This window comes from Rattus norvegicus, chromosome 10, assembly GCF_036323735.1.
Source record: "Rattus norvegicus strain BN/NHsdMcwi chromosome 10, GRCr8, whole genome shotgun sequence".
Taxonomy (NCBI): Eukaryota; Metazoa; Chordata; class Mammalia; order Rodentia; family Muridae; genus Rattus; species Rattus norvegicus.
In genome coordinates this window covers 86,861,707-86,880,126 of record NC_086028.1, presented here as the reverse complement: position 1 = coordinate 86,880,126, position 18,420 = coordinate 86,861,707, and the positions used below count along the sequence as shown (strand labels likewise).

At 47.1% G+C, this 18,420-nt stretch overlaps 2 protein-coding genes across 4 annotated transcripts; both read right to left on the bottom strand.

Moving 5' to 3' along the window:
* Positions 1-669: 669 nt before the first annotated feature.
* Positions 670-4,369, bottom strand: Rpl27 (ribosomal protein L27). The gene is given in 5 exon segments (NM_022514.1): positions 670-755; positions 853-963; positions 3,218-3,387; positions 4,021-4,103; positions 4,357-4,369. Coding segments are annotated over 4 exon segments (411 nt in total). The 5' UTR covers positions 4,102-4,103; positions 4,357-4,369; the 3' UTR covers positions 670-706.
* A 92-nt stretch (positions 4,370-4,461) lies between these two features.
* On the bottom strand, positions 4,462-18,243 carry Rundc1 (RUN domain containing 1). 3 transcript variants are annotated; one of them, XM_063269127.1, is made up of 5 exons: positions 17,698-18,204; positions 13,754-13,912; positions 12,145-12,343; positions 11,380-11,496; positions 4,462-4,596 (listed from the first exon to the last, which is right to left on the bottom strand). In XM_063269127.1, the coding sequence occupies exons 1-5, from the start codon at positions 18,202-18,204 to the stop codon at positions 4,484-4,486; spliced, it is 1,095 nt and encodes a 364-aa protein (XP_063125197.1). In that variant the 3' UTR covers positions 4,462-4,483. The 3 variants fall into 3 exon arrangements, with proteins under 3 accessions (XP_063125197.1, NP_001385698.1, XP_063125196.1); NM_001398769.1 differs by lacking the exon at positions 4,462-4,596 and adding an exon at positions 8,003-10,263 and having other exon boundaries at positions 17,698-18,243; XM_063269126.1 differs by lacking the exon at positions 4,462-4,596 and adding an exon at positions 8,021-10,263 and having other exon boundaries at positions 15,096-17,850.
* Positions 18,244-18,420: the final 177 nt, after the last annotated feature.

Sequence of the window (18,420 nt, the reverse complement as noted above, 5' to 3'; positions counted from 1 at the left end):
GACAAACCTTAACCCTGCACCAGCCAGCACCTTAGCGTTCCCTTATGCTTCAGATGGTGCCACAGTGTGACACCGCCTAGCCTCAGAACCCACCTGCCAGTCTGAGCACTGTCTACATGCCTGTCATTTTCTGAGTGTGTGCATGTGGTGAGGGCGGAGAGTGGCTTCAAAACACTTATCCTGGCTGTCTGAAACTCACCATGTAGACCAGACTGACCCCGCCTACCAACTCGAGTGAACCAGGCTGGCTGCAAACTTTTTTTTTTTGTAGCCCAGCCCCGGCTGCAAACTCTTAGGATCTACCAGCATCAGCCTCTAGAGTGCTGGGATTAAAGGGAAATGCCACCTCAGCCCAGTGGGAGGGCCTTATTTTAACCTCTGCTTTGCTTCTTTTTCCTGCAGCATTATCAAGGAGCCTGTGTTACCAGAACGAGGTTCCTAATGAGAGGCAGTGCTGACCTTTACCCCTCCCTGCTTCTGAGGATACTTAGGTTTCTCATTAAAAAATGCCAGGAACAGCTCATGAGCAAACATTCACTTCCTCAAGGAGGCTGTCAAGCCATCAGAAGGTTACCAAGTCTTGTGGTTCAAGACTCACAGAAGCACACCGGTTTCATTTCCCCAGTCTCTTTTCCCAAACAAATGTAATAAATAGGCAGACAACTTGTTATTTTTTATTTTTTTAATGACGAAAACAAAAATACATCTAAAAGCGAAGCTTCTGGAAAAACCATTTGTTCTTCCCTGTCTTGTATCTAGAAAGGAAAAAATAAACAAGTGACACACAGGAAAAAAAAATAAACAGGAAAACAAATTCTTTGACAGGATTCAACAAAAGCAGGACACACTTACCGCTCCTCAAACTTGACCTTGGCCTCCCGCCTGGCCTTGCGTTTCAGTGCTGGGTCTCTGAACACATCCTTGTTGACAACAGTTTTGTCCAAGGGGATATCCACAGAGTACCTGGGTTAACAGTGCAGAGGAGATTAGCTAGGACACCAGGAAGCCAATTCCTCGAGAGACCTGGAATGGTCAGGATACAAACCCTCAGCAGCATAGCCAGGAATGCCCATTGAAGCTATGTCACATCTCCATGCAATTCCGCGGAAATTCTCATTTTGATACTCCTTTTAAAAGGTGAGATTCATGACACCAGACTTTACCTTCTGCACAAAGCTGGCTATTTGGCCAGCTGGATTTTCCTTAGGCAGCTGTGGTACAGGCCTAACTCCAGCACCCGAGGGGCTGAGACGAGATCTCAGACTAGCCGAGCTGAGCAAACTACCAGGACCCTAGAGTAAGACAGTCCCAGCAACAAATGCTGACAACCAGCTCTGGCTAGAAGACCACCTGCCTATCAAGTGCTAGGATCCTAACTGTGCCTCACCACCTTGTCTGTTAAGAGTTGAAAGAGAGGGGTTGGGGATTTAGCTCAGTGGTAGAGCGCTTGCCTAGCAAGCGCAAGGCCCTGGGTTCGGTCCCCAGCTCCGTAAAAGAGTTGAAAGAGAGAGCGCGCTCGTGCACATACTAGTCCACTGTCAGCACTTAGGACCAGTTCTCGGCACCTATGTGGTAGCCATACATGCAGGCAAAACCAACCACTAACCAACCTGGGTGGTGGTGAATCCCTTTAATCCTAGCGCTAGGCACAGGCAGCTGGATTAGCCAGTTCAAATTAGCCTTGGCTAGCCTAGAACTGATGTGGGAAAAAAATTCCTAATCATGTTTCTATGCACGTGAGTCCAGGTTTCACTTGGAGACTAGAAAAGGGTGTCTGATTTCCTGGAGATGGCGAATAGGTAGCTTGGAGCCATGTAACAACCATCAGGTCCTGGAATTTAAACCCAGCTGCTTCGCCAAAATAAAATAACCATCCTATGAAGGTGTCTACAGAGCATTGCACGGTGAGTAGGCCCTTGTTGCTCTAGAGAATGCTTGCTGTCTTTGGTCCAATCCCAGAAGCAGCCTCTGCTAGGCTAGTCCTTCCCTAGTTAGTGCTCTTGGGGTACCAGAGACCTGGCCCCGCCCAGCTCTAGGCTGACAATGTCCTGCTTCCCTGGACTTGTACCACCTTAAGTAGCATCTTCCTACTCTCCTGTATCCTTGTCTGGGAAACTTGCTTCCTAGCACCAGACCTTCCTTTTACTTCTCTTTCCTACAGGAGTGGGATGGACATCATCGGGTCCACAGGACAGTAAGCTGCCACTGAGCATCATTTTTTTTAATTCTTTTCGGAGCTGGGGACCGAACCCAGGGCCAAGCGCTCTGCCACCGAGCTAAGTCCCCAACCCCGCCACTGATTTTCATGACAGCCCCCTTTTTATTTTGATTTGAGACAAGATCTCACCGAATTATCCTTACTGGTCTTAAAACTTGGAATCCTCATGCCTTAGACTCTAGCATTTCAGGTATAAACTGCTGTGTCCAATCTACAGGGCACTTTGGTGAACCACCCCTGTAAGACCGAGCTCTGGAGATGGGGGTCAAGCACCCAGTTTTGTGTTATTAATGCCCAACCTCTCCCATGTGTGACACAGTATCTGCCTAATAAATTTGTGTGGAAAGGAAAAAAAAAATAACCACCCTAATGATTAAGCTGTCTCTCTATCCCGATTCAAATCAAATCTGCACAGAGCCCTCTCCTTCCACCCCCCTTATACAGGTTCCAGGGACTGAGCTCTGGTCACAAGCAGCAGGCCCTGAACTGTCTCATGGCCAAAAGAAAATGATCTTGTACAAGGGTGAGAGAAAGCAGAACGGATTGTCCTGTGTACCCCTGAAGAAAGACAAATCCAACAATCTACACTTAATAAAAAAATTCCAATCATACTAAGTGAAGCTGTCGTAGAGAAGACGAAAGTGACCTGAGAAAGACAGGATGCTCACACCTGTTACCCAGAATGCAGGATTCCAAATGTGAGGAGGAAGCCTTGCACAAAAAGACAACAAAAACAGACCCAGAAGACAAAATGAACTACAGACGCTGACAAGTCTTCCCTCCCCCAACCGCACTGTGGTCAAACCCAGGGTCTTGCATCTGCTGCACGGTTACACAAGCTTAGAAGCTTAGCGTTCTCAAGAGGGAGGGAAGAGGATGCAGAGGCAGGAGAGGGGTAAAGAGAACATGACGGCCTTTTCTCCCACTACAGCAACCACAAGGCTGCCCCGTCCCGGGCGGTGGGATAGGAACTCCCATTTCTACTTCTGGAAGGCTCACCTTGTGGGCATGAGGTGGTTGTAGTTATAAACTTTCACAAAGGACTTGATCTTGGATCGCTTGGCGATCTTCTTCTTGCCCATGGCAGCTGTCACTTTTCTGGGATAGCGGTCAATTCCAGCCACCAGGGCATGGCTGTAAGGGCGGTCGGAGGTGCCATCATCAATGTTCTAAGTGAGAAAAGGAAAAAAGAAAGCCACATTACCCCCCTTGATCCCATCTTAGTACAACTGTGTTTATTAAATACACCCTCCATACCCAACATCCTTAGACCACTCTAGAGGACAGCGATTTAATGCTAAGAGCCAACAGGACACTGAGGTAGCCAGTGTTGACTCCTGCCACAAGGAGAGTTATAAGTCCATCAACAGCTAACACTCAGATGCTAGGTGCCACCTAACGCCTTCCTCCATGAGGCTAATTAAGGTTAAAGCTGAGACTACAAAGCCGGCAGCCTAAGCCTTAAATACACCCAGGGGATGCTATCTAAGTGGAAGAAGTCTCTCTCAAGCTACATGCTCTCAGCTGCAGCACCTATTACTTTGACCTTAAGTAACTTAACACCTCTAAACCTTAGTATCTGAAATTAAGTTACTTAGGTCTTAGGTTACTGGAAGAATTACACACCACAGTTGTAATATGTTCAATGTATACAGTGGCCACCATTAATATTCACTATACATTCGCCAGTGTCTTGGACGAACTGCTTGGATAGGAGGTCTTAAAATCCGATCCGGTTCATCTTACACAGCAGCCGAAATCCCCACATGCAAACAGTCAAAAGAGCCCCGGAGGTCTGATACCTTTACGATGACGGCTTTGCGTCCGGAGTAGCGTCCAGCCAGGACCAGCACCACTTTCCCGGGTTTCATAAACTTGCCCATTTCTGCAGAGAACAAAGACAAGGAGCCGCTCAGAAGTCTGTAAAGCGGAAGGCCCCGGAGCCGACTTCTACGTGCGAGCCCCGGTCGTAGGCCCGCGACTTTATATCACTTTAGGCCACGCGCCCGGAGGTTCTACTGGAGGGACGCAACTCGTCGTGAAGCCGCCAAAGGCTCAGAGTCTGAACGAGCCCAGCAACCCGACCCCGGGGCCGCGATGGCGGCGGATTGCAAGACCCTCTAAAGGCCTCTACTCACCGACTGCGAGCAGCAGGCACCCAGCAAAAAGGAAAGAAGGCCACTTCCGCTAACCTTTCACCTTGCAGAGAGGCGGCCTCACTTCCTGTCCCGCCTCTCAGGCTCAGCCAAGCCCTGCGGTTGGTGGTCAAAGTTGCTGGCGGAAGGAGCTCGTGAGGGCGGGTCGGGCAGCGCGTTTGTTTGAACCAAGCTTTATTAGTAGCACAGCAGCGGGCAGGAACAGAGAGTTCAGGTTCCGGCCTGTGGAGGGAGGAGCAAGGAGGACACGGGAGTCTACACTCTTGTTTTATCGCCTTCATTGTTGTAGTCCCCTGCTCTGCCACTAGGTGGGGGACAGAGGCTGAAATTTACAGTTTTGCTTTGGAAGAAGAGCCAGGCTTTGCCGGGGTGAGGGTTGGGGGATGTGGCACAAGCCTGTAATCCCAACATTTGAGGGACTGAGACAGGAGTTCCAGTTCCAGTCCAACGTTGGTAATATAGACCCTACCTTTAATAGGTAAATACATTAAAATTATTTTAATTTAAATAATTTAAAATTATTCATAAGAAACAAAATGACCTCCTGTACTGTCTGATGGAAAATGGGAACTATCAGACAGCTTCCTCATTTCCAATGTTCAACCCGAAGATGTCAGATATTATCGACCAAAATAAGCATGTGGTACTCCTAGCTTTTAAAATATATTTTTTATATTTTCATATATATATGTATATATATTACTACTCTAATATATATACATATATTAAGACTTATTTTTACTTTTGTGTATGAGTATTTTGCCTTTTTGCTTGTGGGTATGTATGTGCACCAAGGTGAGTGTCTATTGTCCAAGGGGGCCAGAGGAAGGTGTGGAGGCCCTGGAACTGGTGTTACAGATGATTGTGAGTCACTATGTGGGTGCTGGGAATTGAACCTGGGTTCTCTGCAGAAAGTGCTCAAAGCACGAAGCCATCTCTTTAGCCCCTGTTTATCACTACAACGTTTTCAACTCATTTTAAATTGATCTATGTGTATGTGTGTATCAGTGTGTGAGTGTGTGTGTGTGTGTGTGTGTGTGTGTGTATGAGAGAGAGAGAGAGAGAGAGAGAGAGAGAGAGAGAGAGAGAGAGAAATGAGAATGAATGAATCTCCTAGAGCTGGAGTTATTGGCTGTGGTGAACCATTTGATGGGGCAACTAGGAAGAGAACTGGGCTTTTCTGGAAGAGCAGTAAGTGCTCTCCACCTCTAAGTCACTTGGCTAGCACTTAATATCTGAGACAAGGTCTTACTCTGTAGCTGGAACTGGCCTGGAAGTCATATTACAGCCTAGTTGGGAATCCAGCTTTCAGTGATCCTCCTATTGCAGCCTCATGCATCCTGGAATTACAGACGCGAACCACCACTCCTAGCTTATACTCACATTTTTATATCCAATTAAAATGGTTATATATATATATATATATGTGTGTGTGTGTGTGTGTGTGTGTGTGTGTGTGTGTGTGTGTAAAACTGTGTGCCCTGGGCTGCACGTAGACTCGTAGCAACCTTCCTGCCTCAGGTTCTCCCACCTGTGACTCCAGGTTAAAATATTTTCTGAAGCAGGAGGAAGCATTTCCCAAGGTGATGAACAGATCAAGCTCCCTCACCTACCAATTCTAAAATACATTTCACCAGCCCTCTTCTACCAGTTTTTTTTTTTTTTTCCCGGAGCTGGGGACCGAACCCAGGGCCTTGCGCTTCCTAGGCAAGCGCTCTACCACTGAGCTAAATCCCCAACCCCTTCTACCATTTTTTAAAAACATTTTAAAACTTTTTAAAATTTTATGTATGTGGTGTTTTGCCTAAATGTATGTCTGTGCACCTCATTCATGCCCGCATGCAGGCCCGAAAAAGGCATCAGAGTTCCTGAAACAGCAGTTACATATGGTTGTAGCCACTATGTGGGTGCTAGGAATTGAACCCAGGTTATCTCTGGCAGAGCAAGAGCAGCCAATGCTCTTAAGAACTGTGATATTGGGGCTGGGGATTTAGCTCAGTGGTAGAGCGCTTACCTAGGAAGCGCAAGGCCCTGGGTTCGGTCCCCAGCTCCGAAAAAAAGAACCAAAAAAAAAAAAAAAAGAACTGTGATATCTCCCCAGGCCCCACCCACCAGTTTTGAATGGACTCTTCTATCAAGGAGCAGCAGACTACGATGTTCAACCTCTTCCACCTCTTTGGCTTGATGTCTGTCTGCACATCAATTTCCCTATACATCATGGCTCCCATGGTGTGAGCCTGCAGGTTCATACTGAGCTCTCCTGAAGGCTGCCTTCTGACTGTCAAGTGTCTCTAATGCTTGTTGCATTGGAGAACACCAAGTGTGAAGCACTAGGGAGCCAAAATGAATGGTAAAGGAGATGTCTTTGACACACTATTATGTAGCTCAACAAAAGGATCCGTGTCCAGAGTGCTGGTCCACGACTATAATCCCAACAGGAGGCAGTGAAAGGAGGATCAGAGAAGTTCAGGGTCATCTTCAGCCACATAATGAGTTCAAGACCAGCATAGGCTATAGAAGACTGCCTCAAAAACAAAACAAGGCCTCCTCCTAGTGGCACGAGCCTGCTAAACACGAGAAGGCAGGAGGATCTCTGAGTTCAAGGCCAGCCTGGTCTACATATAAAGCTCTAGGACTACATAGAGTTTCTGTCTCAAACACATCAAAAATTCAAAATCCAAGAGGCTGGAGTGCTATGGTTAGGAGCACTCATGCCTCTTCCAGAGAACTTAAGAACATGTTTTCTGGGCTGGAGAGGTGGCTCAGTGGTTAAGAGCTTGACTATTCTTCCAAAGGTCCTGAGTTCAAATCCTAGGCACCACATGGTGACTCACAACCATCTGTAGTGAGATCTGATGCCCCCCTCTGGTGTGACTGAAGACAGCTACAGTGTATAAATAAATAAATCTTTAAAAAATAAAAAGAACATGTTTTCTTATTGTTTGCTTTGTTTTTTGAGACAGGGTTTCTCTGTGTAGCCCTTGGTTGTCCTAGAACTCACTCTGTAGACCAGGCTGGCCTTGAACTCAGAGATTTGCCTGCCTCTGCCTCCCAAGTGCTGGGATTAAAGGTGTGTGCCACCACAGTCCAGCAGCAGTCTACTCTGAATGCCGTCAGTTCTAGGGTCCATTCTCTGTACAGAGAGCTGTCGCACTCATGCTGCATCCACATCCCACCGCCTAGTGATAGCGATCAGTTCCTGGAGCCCATACAGTGATGGAAGAACTAACTCCACACAGGAGTCATGGGGCTCATGTTCCTGCCCCCCCCCTACATGTGCACTCAAGTTAAAAGACAATACAGAGGTCTATCTGGGCCATGCTATATGGCCATTCTAGTTCTCATCCACCCCAAACACTGACAGCCTCATGAGTGGACTTAACAGTACCAGTCTTCAGAAGCAGCATGTATAATGCCATTCACTGCTGTGTGGATGCCATAGCCTGTGCAAGATGAACAAAATGACCAAGGCCCTTCTTAGGAATCTGGCCAGACAAATCAATACATATACAAAACCTAGACTGCCACCAAATCCTGAGCCAATCCAGGGCAGAGTGGAAGTGGACAGTTTCTAAATAAATACCGACCTAGATTACATGGGCTGACAGGACTAGAGAGACTTAGGAAGTGAGGAGGAGCTATGGGCTTTGCAGAGAAGCTACCCAAAATACTGAAACTTTATTAACAATCACAGATATATCATTATTCATGATATTTTACAATTATCTTTTGTCTCCTGGGGTTGGTGCTAAGGATTTACCAGGCAAGCACTCTACCACAGAGCCCATTCCAAGCCCAAACCCTGGGAAACACTAAGTGTCCATGATGCCTCTCAAGTGACACATTGCCGAAACAAGGCAAAGGGCACTTCACGGGAACAAAGTACATGTGGCAGTTTGGTTCACCCATCTTCAGTGAGTCCTGGAGCAAGTGCCCTCTGCAAACTGAATGATGAGGGAGTCACCTTCACAGTCATGCAGGCCCTGCCACTGTGCACACTGCGAAATCAAACCTCCAGTCTCCAGGACAAGTTGCACCAATGAGTGGAACTCATCACCATGAGTGCTGTGTGCTCCTGACTGACAGGAATTCTTCTGAATGCTTTCACTTCTGAGACTGTCAGTCATGAGAGGCCCACAGAAGAAAGTGACTTTCCCGAAACAGCACAGGAAGGACATCAGCTGTCTTTCTTTATAATGAGAGGAGTGCTGACTGAGTGTGAGGATCACCTCAGCAGGGAGACTTCCTTCTCATAACAACTCCCTCAGAACAAAGGGGAATCAGAATTCATAACTGGAATTACAGTGCTGGCCCTAGCGCCCTCAAAGCTGCTCTGATAAAGATTCTTCCTAGCAGGAGCCTCAAGGTCAGTGTCTTCCAGAACTCCCTAGACAGCAAGTTGCTGCGGTGAAGAGAAGGGTGAACCTGCATTTTCTAAAAATCAGACATGGCACGGTGAGTTGGGCATTAGCTGTGTGGTAACTGATTTTGTTACCGCAGGCTCCAACAGTGGGCCAGGCACACTGTGGTGGGCTTGGGTCAGCTTCTTCTGTTGCTTTTAGCATCCTCAGCACTGGCTGTGCATGCTTTGCACACACCGCACCACTGAGCTACATCTCTAGTCCTGATACTGTTATTTTTTGGATTTTATTATTACACTTACTTGTGTTTGGGCAGGAATTGACATGTTCCAGAGTTCATGTGTGGAGGTAAGAGGATAGTTAGTGGGAGCTTTGCTCTCCCTGTACCACTCAGATTGCCAGGTGTGACAGCAGCATCTTTACCTGGCGAACCTTCTCTCAGGCCCCAGCACTATTTTTGCTGAGACTCTCTGTCACATCTTTCTAAACTTCAAAGAGAAAAGTAGGCTTTGCTACCATTAGCTGACCACCTGAAGGGTCTAGAAAGGGTCTAAAAAAACTGTCTCTAACCATTCCTCGGACTCCCTAGCTTTTAATCTACAATTCTAGGACATCTACATCTCCAGAGCAAGGTGTGTGGGGGCTAAGGTTAGGCCTTCTCATCAAAAGGCATCTTTGATATTTTTGAGCTGGCGCACGGCCAAGTCGACAGGAAGGCTGAACTTGAGGCTGCTGAGGCGGCTGAGCAGGTTGAGGGCACTCTCAAAACCTGTGTGGGCCATGTAGCTCCAGGGCTGGTAATGGGGCTCGATGAGGGACCCCGACTTGCAGATGAGGTTTACCCAGGACACCAGGCGCTGCTCGTTCAGTGCCATGCACACCAATGCCTTCAGTTCCGAGTCAGCGCTGCGCTTGAAAGGGTCATGCTCTGTCAGCACCAGGTGGATGGCTGTCAGAAGGCTCTGTTTGGGGGTCACAGCAGCATCACCCATTATAGGCAGAGCGAAGGACTGTGAGAGCTTCCGGGCTGGGGATTCCACATATGCACGGCCATTCTTGGCATGATAGTACTTTACAAAGAGCTCCCAGGGGTGCATGGTCTCAGGGGCTGAGGAGAAAGCTGGCAACAAACAAGCAATGGGGGCCATGACAAGGCTCATCCCAGAGGAGGAAGCATATAGTCCATGGGCCAGCAGGTCCCTCACAGCCACTGTCAGCTCCTTCCGCACAGCCATGGTCAGCTCATCTCTGCCTCCCAGAGAGAGGTCCTGGAGGTTGGCCGAGGTGATGACATGGTCATGTGGCTGATGTCTCAGGGCTAGTTGCTTTACTCTGTCTACTGATAGTTCCAGTCTTTTCAGTAATGGGGAGTAGTCTCTGTCTGCCTGGCCCCTCTGCCACAGGGTTTGAGGGATCTGGCCAGTGGCACAGCCCAACTGGCTAACAGCGAAGATCTGGAACACAGCCAGCGCTCGCCGCATCAGGTGCAGCCCTGTCTCCCGGACCCACTTCGTGTCTTCTGCCTTTGCTGCTTAGAAAACAGTGACTCATTAGAGAGGTCAAAGTGATACAGGACATTCAACAAATCACCGCTGTGAGCAAGCCTTGCCTCTGAGCCACAGGACAGGTGTCACACGAAGGCAAGGCTGTAGCTGGACTGGCTTATTATCGGTTAGAGCTGATAATACTAGCTGTAATTGAGCTACTGTGTAGCTTGTCCATTTCTAATATACAACTCAGGCTGTTGTTTTCAAAGGATCTTGCTATCATGGCATTCCTCACCCTCAGCTTCTCTACTGCTGCAAATCCAGGCAGGCGTACCATGTCCAGGTTGGCCTCAAACTATCTTCAGCTTCTTTGTGCCTCAGTTTCTGAAGTGGTAGGATTACAGGTGTATGCCAACAAGCTCAGCTTCTTTTTTTTTTTTTTTTTTGAGCTCAGGATTAAACCAGGGCTCTAGGAACCCATCTACTCTCTACACTAGGGGTGTACTACACATCTCCTAGATCTGGTCATTTCAAAATTATACTCAAGAGCTGTACATCCATTACCATGACCCACATTAGAATTTTTTTTTTGGTTTTTTTTTTTTTTTTTTTAATCACTTTATTCAGACACACCAGAAGGTGGCATCAGATCCTGTTACAGATGGTTGTGAGCCACCATGTGGTTGCTGGGAATTGAACTCATGACCTCTGGAAGAGCAGTCAGTGCTCTTAACCACTGAGCCATCTCTCCAGCCCTAGAATGTTTTTATCATCCCGAAAAGACATCCTGGACCATTCTCATCTCCCCTCTCCCATTTCTTCCCAAGAACCAAGCAGTCATTAATGTTAATCTGTGTGTGTGTGTGTGTGTGTGTGTGTGTGTGTGTGTATATACGCATGCATACAGGTCATAAGGTCAGAGGTTAAGCAGAGGGAGTCAGTTCTCTCCTTCTTCCATGTAGGTCCTGAGGATCCAACTCCCATCCCCAGGCTTGGCAGCAAAGTACCAACAGCTGCTAAGCCAACCTCACCATCCTTTCTTTTTCCCAGACAGGCTCTCCATATGTAGTCCAGATTGGTCTTGAACTCTCCATCTTCCTGCCTCCACCTTCCACTTTCTGCTTTTGTAGCCTGTGCATTCTAGGCACCGTACTTACCTTTGTCAGGCCCTGGGGGCAGTGTGCTGCTGCCTGCTCTGGTGGAACTGATTCCTGCCTTCCCGCTGGTCTTGCACTCACAGTGTCCTCCTGTCTGCAGAGGGCTTCCCACTTCATCTATTGTCAGAAGTTAAAAAACAAGACACACATTTATCCCCTTTATAGTAGATGTTAAAGGGAAAAGAATAGTTACTAGTGTCTACTATATGATCAGAACTTTATAAATTATTGCCCTTTACTGTGTGAGAGGTCTGTACTGTCTGGTACAGTACAGTTGGCTTAATAATATTTGCTTAGTAAATGAGGAATGAATCATCCCCAGTAAGACTAAGGGAGGGATCTGCTCAAAGCCATGAGGCCAACACTGGACCTGAAAGACCTTCAGATCATGTTCTTTCCATCCTACTGTGGCATACGTGAGCGGTCTCACTCTGTTGACCAGCCTGGAACTCACACTATGTAACAGGCTGACCTATAACTCAGATCTGCTAGTCTCTGCCTCTCTGAATTCAAGGATTAAAGGCATGCACCACTATACCCACTTCAAGTCTCTTTTTTTTTTTTTTTTTTCTTTTTTTCGGAGCTGGGGACCGAACCCAGGGCCTTGCGCTCACTAGGCAAGCGCTCTACCGCTGAGCTAAATCCCCAACCCCACTTCAAGTCTCTTAAACACCGTAGGAACTGGCCCCTTAGATACACGTTCTTAGTCCACACAGAACTAGCACACTGTCTGTCCTTGATTTCTCCTCCCAGATGCTCTCTGACCTTGGATGAAGCTGATGAACATCTCCAGGTCCCGGATCTGGGTTTTCAGCTGTTCCACTAACTGCTCTTTCACCCGAGCTGGGTTGACAATCTGAGCCACCGCTGCATCCACACGTTGTCGAAGCTCCTCGGTGGACAGGGAACTGATGTCCTCATTCAGATTCATGTCCAGTTTCTTTATTAACTCATCGATGATCACCTATAAAGACCACTGCCATAGGTGTACCCTTTCCGGTTCTCAGGCAGAGAGTAAGGAGGAGAATCTTGGCAAGGCTACTGTGCTCAAAGGTAAATAAAATCTGCACAGACATTCCACTTCAGGAGAAACTGATGCCGCTGCTGATTAAGACAGGGCCTGAGAGATGGCTCAGCAGATAAAAGTGTCTGCTATATAAGCCTAGTGACCTGAGTTAGAACCCACAGAAAGGTCAAAGGAGAGAATGTGTGTGTCTACACACTCATACAATAATTTAAGAAGACAGATGGGAACACAGATTCTCTTCTCCTTCCAGAGTAACAAGAGCCCTCGCTCAGCTCAGGGCTGGGATGAAGCTATTTGTAGAGTGCTTCCCTAGCATGAATGAAAACCTGGGTACGTCCTCTCTGGTATAGAAACCAGGTGGGAAGGTGTACACCTGCCATCTGAGTACCTGGAAAGCAGGAGGCCCAAAGTTCAAGGTTACCCTTGACTATATAACAAGAGGCCAGTTATACAAGGCCTGTCTCAGAAACAAACAAAACAAAAAATACCTAATTTCTTTTGGTCAGAAATGGTTTAACAGGCCAGTAACCTTTCACCCAATAAAAGGACAAATGATCTAAAGTGGCTAAAGATCCAATAGCCTCATATTTGGGCTGGAGAGGTGGCTCAGCAGTTAAGAGCACTGGCTCTCTGTCACAGGACCAGGGTTGGGCTCCCAGCACCCACATGGCAGCTCACAACCTTTGTAACTCCACTTCAGTCTGCCACCATCTTCTGGCTTCAACAGGCAGTTGCTTGATTCCCTTGATACACAGATGTATAGGTGGACAAAATAATCATACACATAAAATAAAGATAAATAAAATAATCATACACATAAAATAAAGATAAATAAAATAATCATACACATAAAATAAAAATAAAATCCCCAAAGCTTCATATTTACTTTCTCTAAAGGCTTTTGAGTGAATATATACTTATTCTTTCCTTTTTTTTTTTTTTTTTTCCTAGTCAGGGTTTCTCTGTGTAGCCTTGGCTGTCCTGGAACTCACTCTGTATACCAGGCTGGCTCAAGCTCACAGAGATCCACCTGTCTCTGCCTCCTTAGTGCTGGGATTAAAGGCATGGCCACCACCTGGTATCTGGTACTCATTATGTCTTAATTTCTCACCACTTTTAACTGATGGAAACACATGATAGAGGAACTCTGGAGGGAAGCAAGACAGACAGACTGGTTCCAGGAAGTAGTAGACTTTCCCTTTGATTTGGACCCTGGGTTCTCGGGAAGGCCATAGGAGGAGTGCCCTGGGGAGAGGCTGTGCCCTGGGGAGAGGCTGTGCTGGAATACCACCAGCAGGGACATAGTAAGCAGGAGAAGCGCCAGAGTCACCTCTGAGGTCTGCTCACCCGCTGTCTTTCCAAGACCACGGACTGTGGCAAGGAGTCATAACTACCCTCCTGATAAGCAAAGGTTTCCAGGTCATCAAGCTGGGTCTTGAGTTGCAGAATCAATTCCTTCTGCTTCTCCCTCTGAGTTTCCAGGCGCTCCCGTTTTTCCTGTTCACTCTGTGATGAGAAAAACACTTGGGTCTATTTTACAGAAAAGAGAAACCCAAGGCACTTTAAGACTCTCAGGCCAATAATGACCAGGGAGAAACATAAACCTTCAACAAAGCAACAGACAAGGCAGGTTCAGCAGTAACAGTGTACTTCACCCAGGGCAGCTGATTATATTTGTGTTCTCATTTCGAACACGATACAACACGATGAAGCCTTTTGCTAATAGGCTTGTTGTTTTTCAAAGTCAAGAGAGAGAAAACTCAGGTAAGATGGCCTCCAGGAGTTAAAGGTGTCATCTTCTGTGGTCAGTTGACACAGCATAACTCCTTACTACTCTGTGCAAACCAATTTTTGCACAACTGTCTGGGGGATGAGCCAGGGTTGGTGCTTTGTGAAGACTTGAGGATCGGAGGTTCATGTCCAGCATGAGCTAGACAGCTAGTTTGAGGGTGAGTTACAACAGACTCTGTCTCAAAAGGCAAAGCCTGGGCTCTAAGAATAGAGAAAGGCTTTACATATATAGAAATCAACCAGTTTTATAAATTTCAAAGCTACTTGGAAAGGTTATAGCTATTTCTGTAAAATGGGAAACAATGAAATGTAAGTACATATAAAAATATAGAAGTCAAGTCATAGGGATGGGACAGTAACAGTGTAGAGTGTGGGCATATGTGTGGGGTAAATTTCTCTGTGAACGGGCTGGAGAAATGGCTCAGTGGTTAAGAGCACTGACTGCTCTTCCAGAGGTCCTGAGTTCAAGTCCCAGCAACCACATGGTGGCTCACAACCATCTGTATTGAGATCTGATGCCCTCTTCTGGTGTGTCTGAAGACAGCTACAGTGTACTCATATGCATAAAAAAAATTTCTCTGTGAACAACCCCTTTCACACTGCCAGCTACCTGCCTTTAAGTTATTAAATGTCCTTTACAGGGATCAAGTCTTGGCAACACATTCTTAGACACTGGGTCTTCATCATTTTGACTATAAAACCGAAACAAAACAAAAAGCAAGCCAGATCTCATGTGCCCACCAGTACTCCTCAGAGAGTTTCAGGCTAGCCTGTGCTATGTATACAGACTCTGTCTTAACCACCACTGGAAAAACTAAACCACTCACAGGCTTATATAAGGCTGCATTTTAAACTAGGATCCACACAGTATTAAAGTTAGCCTTAAAGTGGTACTTACCAAGCCCTCAAGAAGCAAGGTAGGAGAGAAGAGAGAGAAAAGACAAAAACAAAGAGTTATGCTTTTGCTCAACTTCTTAATGAGCAATCCCCCTCTTTTAGCTTTGTAGAACATGCGGTGCCTCAGGGTACTCTCCAGTTCTTCCTGAGTGCTGACGCTGATTCTCAGAACCCCTTTCTTTTTCTCAGCTAGTAACTAGGCTTCCACTGAAAGCTTTCCCTGGTTTTCTCCAGGAAGTACAAGCCATTTCTTCCTTTGTATTGTGTACACTTAGTCATCATGGTGTTTGCTTAGGATCTGTCTCTGTGAATCTACAAACTCCTAAAGGGCCTTGACTTTTGATCTTCAGTACACCCAGAACTGTGCTCAGTATGGGACGAATTCTCAGCATGTATTTCTTCTCCTTATATCTTTAAAATTTTATTTTATGTTTATGGATGATTTTTCCACACACATGTCTGTGCATGACATGAGTGCCTGGTGCCCACAGAGGCTGGAAGAGGGTGTTCAATCATGTGAACAGGATGTATAGACAGTTGTGAGCTGCCATGCAGATGTTGGGGATCAAACCTGGGTCCTCTGCAAGAGCAGCCTGATCTTAACCACTGAGCCATCTCTCCAGACTTCATAACACATGTCTTATATGTTTTTGGACTAAATTAGGTGCAGAACAACAAATTCCAAATAATGAATTGGGGGAAACTGTCTAAGTAGCCAAAAGAGAAAGAAACAAAGACATAGTCTATCTTTGTCATCCCTTTGTGAAGCCAAGGAAGAAGCCAGCTATAAATCCTGATTTCCGGCGTTGGGGATTTGGCTCAGTGGTAGAGCGCTTGCCTAGCAACCGCAAGGCCCTGGGTTCGGTCCCCAGCTCCGAAAAAAAGAAAAAAAAAAATCCTGATTTGTGTCCATGATTACACCTGCCAGAGTCTGTCACTCGCTGTCATCATTACAGTATATTTGCTGGAATTACGAAAACAAATTTATCATCAAGACCAATAAGTTCTGGGGCAAGGCAGTCTGGTACACATTTAGATAACGTTGAAGGTAATCTGGAGAGACTGGGGAGATAGCTAACTTGGTAGTGTGCCTGCATAGCATGCACGAGGTGCTGGGTTCAAACCCAAGCATTGAATAACTGCGGATGGCCCACATGCTTATAATCAAGAAGGTGAGGCAGAAAGATGAGAAATTCAAGGTTAGGAACACAAAGACTGAAGACTTGTGTTTGACGTCTAGAACTCACATTCTAAGGAGAGAACTCCTGAAAGTTGTCCTCTGACCACCACATGCAGGCTGTGACACCAGCAACACCAGCACTGTGTACACACACACACACACACACACACACACACATATTAAAAAAACAAACAAACTTCAAGATTATTCTATAGCAAGTTCTGGGCTATGAAAATTTCAAGGACTGAGGACAAAGCTTAATTGGTGACAGAGTGCTTGCCTACAACATGGATATTCCTGGGTTTCACCCCCAAGATTGTCCCCTTTGCCCCCCAAATCAGAAAAAGTACATTCACTCTGCCCAAAGATGCCCTCCACTCAGGTACTGCCTGTTCAGATGTCAACTGCTAATCAGCAGTAGCACACTTTTTTATGTCATTACCCCGACATTTTTTTCTGAAAGTGACAATAAACAATAGAGACAGTACCACATCTGCACAGGACCTTTCACATTGTTCACTACCAGACAGGGCCTGGCCATAAATCTGGTGACCTGTGGTTGACTGGTCTTTGTGCAAGGATATATGGGTACCAGAAGGAAGGAACTGGAAACAGTTCAGATCAGCATAAGTCAAAATCTCCTGCCAATAAATTTTCTTGGCTGAGCCATTTTGAGTGGGAAGAAAGCCACATGTGGACTGCAAACTTAGGAACAGGAAGGAGAAAAGGCAGCCTGTCTCAAAACTCCCAGCTTCCAGAGATTCAAAGTTTGTAAGGAACCTTCCCGTGTGTGGTTTACAGAATGTCCTTGCTTCTTCGGTGTCCTTAAGACTGCACTTGTCAGTCAGAAGGCCCCGTTCAGAGAACCCCGTTATTAAGAACAGTCTGAAGACATTGTTAGGACACCCTTATAATCAGATGTGTTTCTTTCCACTGCCAAGGGATGGTGTCTGTTCACCAAACCTCTCACCGAGATAAGACAGCATAAAGATTACTAAAGTCTATCTATATGCCAAAAAAAGCATCAGGGATTAATTTAAATTTTCCATGGACCAATTCACTTCCCTTTCACTTACCACTTCTCCCGTTCTCACTGTTCATTCTATCAACAAATGGTCAGGGCTGGTGGTATACCTCAGGGTAGCGAGTGTGACACAAATACAATCAAGTACCTCAAAGCTTGGACAAGGTAAGCAGAGGCAGCACGGCTCCCACTGCCCTTTCAATACTCCTTTTCAATGATCGTCAAATGTCTTTCTGTATCTTTCTGTCTCCATTCTCTCTATCTTGTATACATATACCTATAATACTTCCAGTTCGGTCGCTCCTCAACCTTTCTACGTCGGTCGTGTCAGCATCACCACCCACAAACTCCTGCCTGCATCATCTTTATCCTCAGGGGGACCTAGCCGCAGACACTCACCTGGACCTCGCCGCGCACCCGTGGCCGGTCCCCCGGCAGCACATCGCTTTCTTCACTGTCACAAGGGTCTTCCAGCCCCTCATAACCTAGGACGTGAGGACAGCCGCGGAAGGCAAAGTCTTCGAGCTCGCGCAGGAGACGTTGCTGCTCCGCCGGCGCCCCGCGCACTACCTGGCGCAGGCGGAACTGAACTTGCGCGAAGTGCGAGGACAGCGCGAGCAGGGCCGAATCCAGCTGCCGCCGCTCGGCTTGCAACCGCCTCAGCGTGCGGACAGTCGCGTCCGGAGGAGAGCCCGGAGCCGCTCCAGGCTCTTCGGCTGCCGCCTCCTCCGAGAACGTCGCCGCCCCAGGACCGGCCTCGGCAACTGCCCCCACAGGAGCCCAGCGCACAGTCTCGCATGGTGGCAGCGACTCCTCCTCGTCTTCTTCTTCTTCCTCGTCCTTCGCCTTAGGCCCGACAGCAGTCACTACTGTTCCCAGCTCCGTAGCCACTTCCACCGTCGCCATCTTCCCGGAAACGCCGCCGCACGTCAGTTGCGCCCCCTTGCTGCCATGGCAACGGGCTCTGGCAGCGAAGCCTGGATTGAGTGGTGGGCGGGGCTTGCACGCCTCCAATCCGGGGAGGGACCGCCCCTCCCCCTCGGGACTTCTTTAATGCATTTTGTGAATTAGATACAGGAATACTTAGCGTTGGAGGAACAAGTGAATGAAACCAAGAACAAG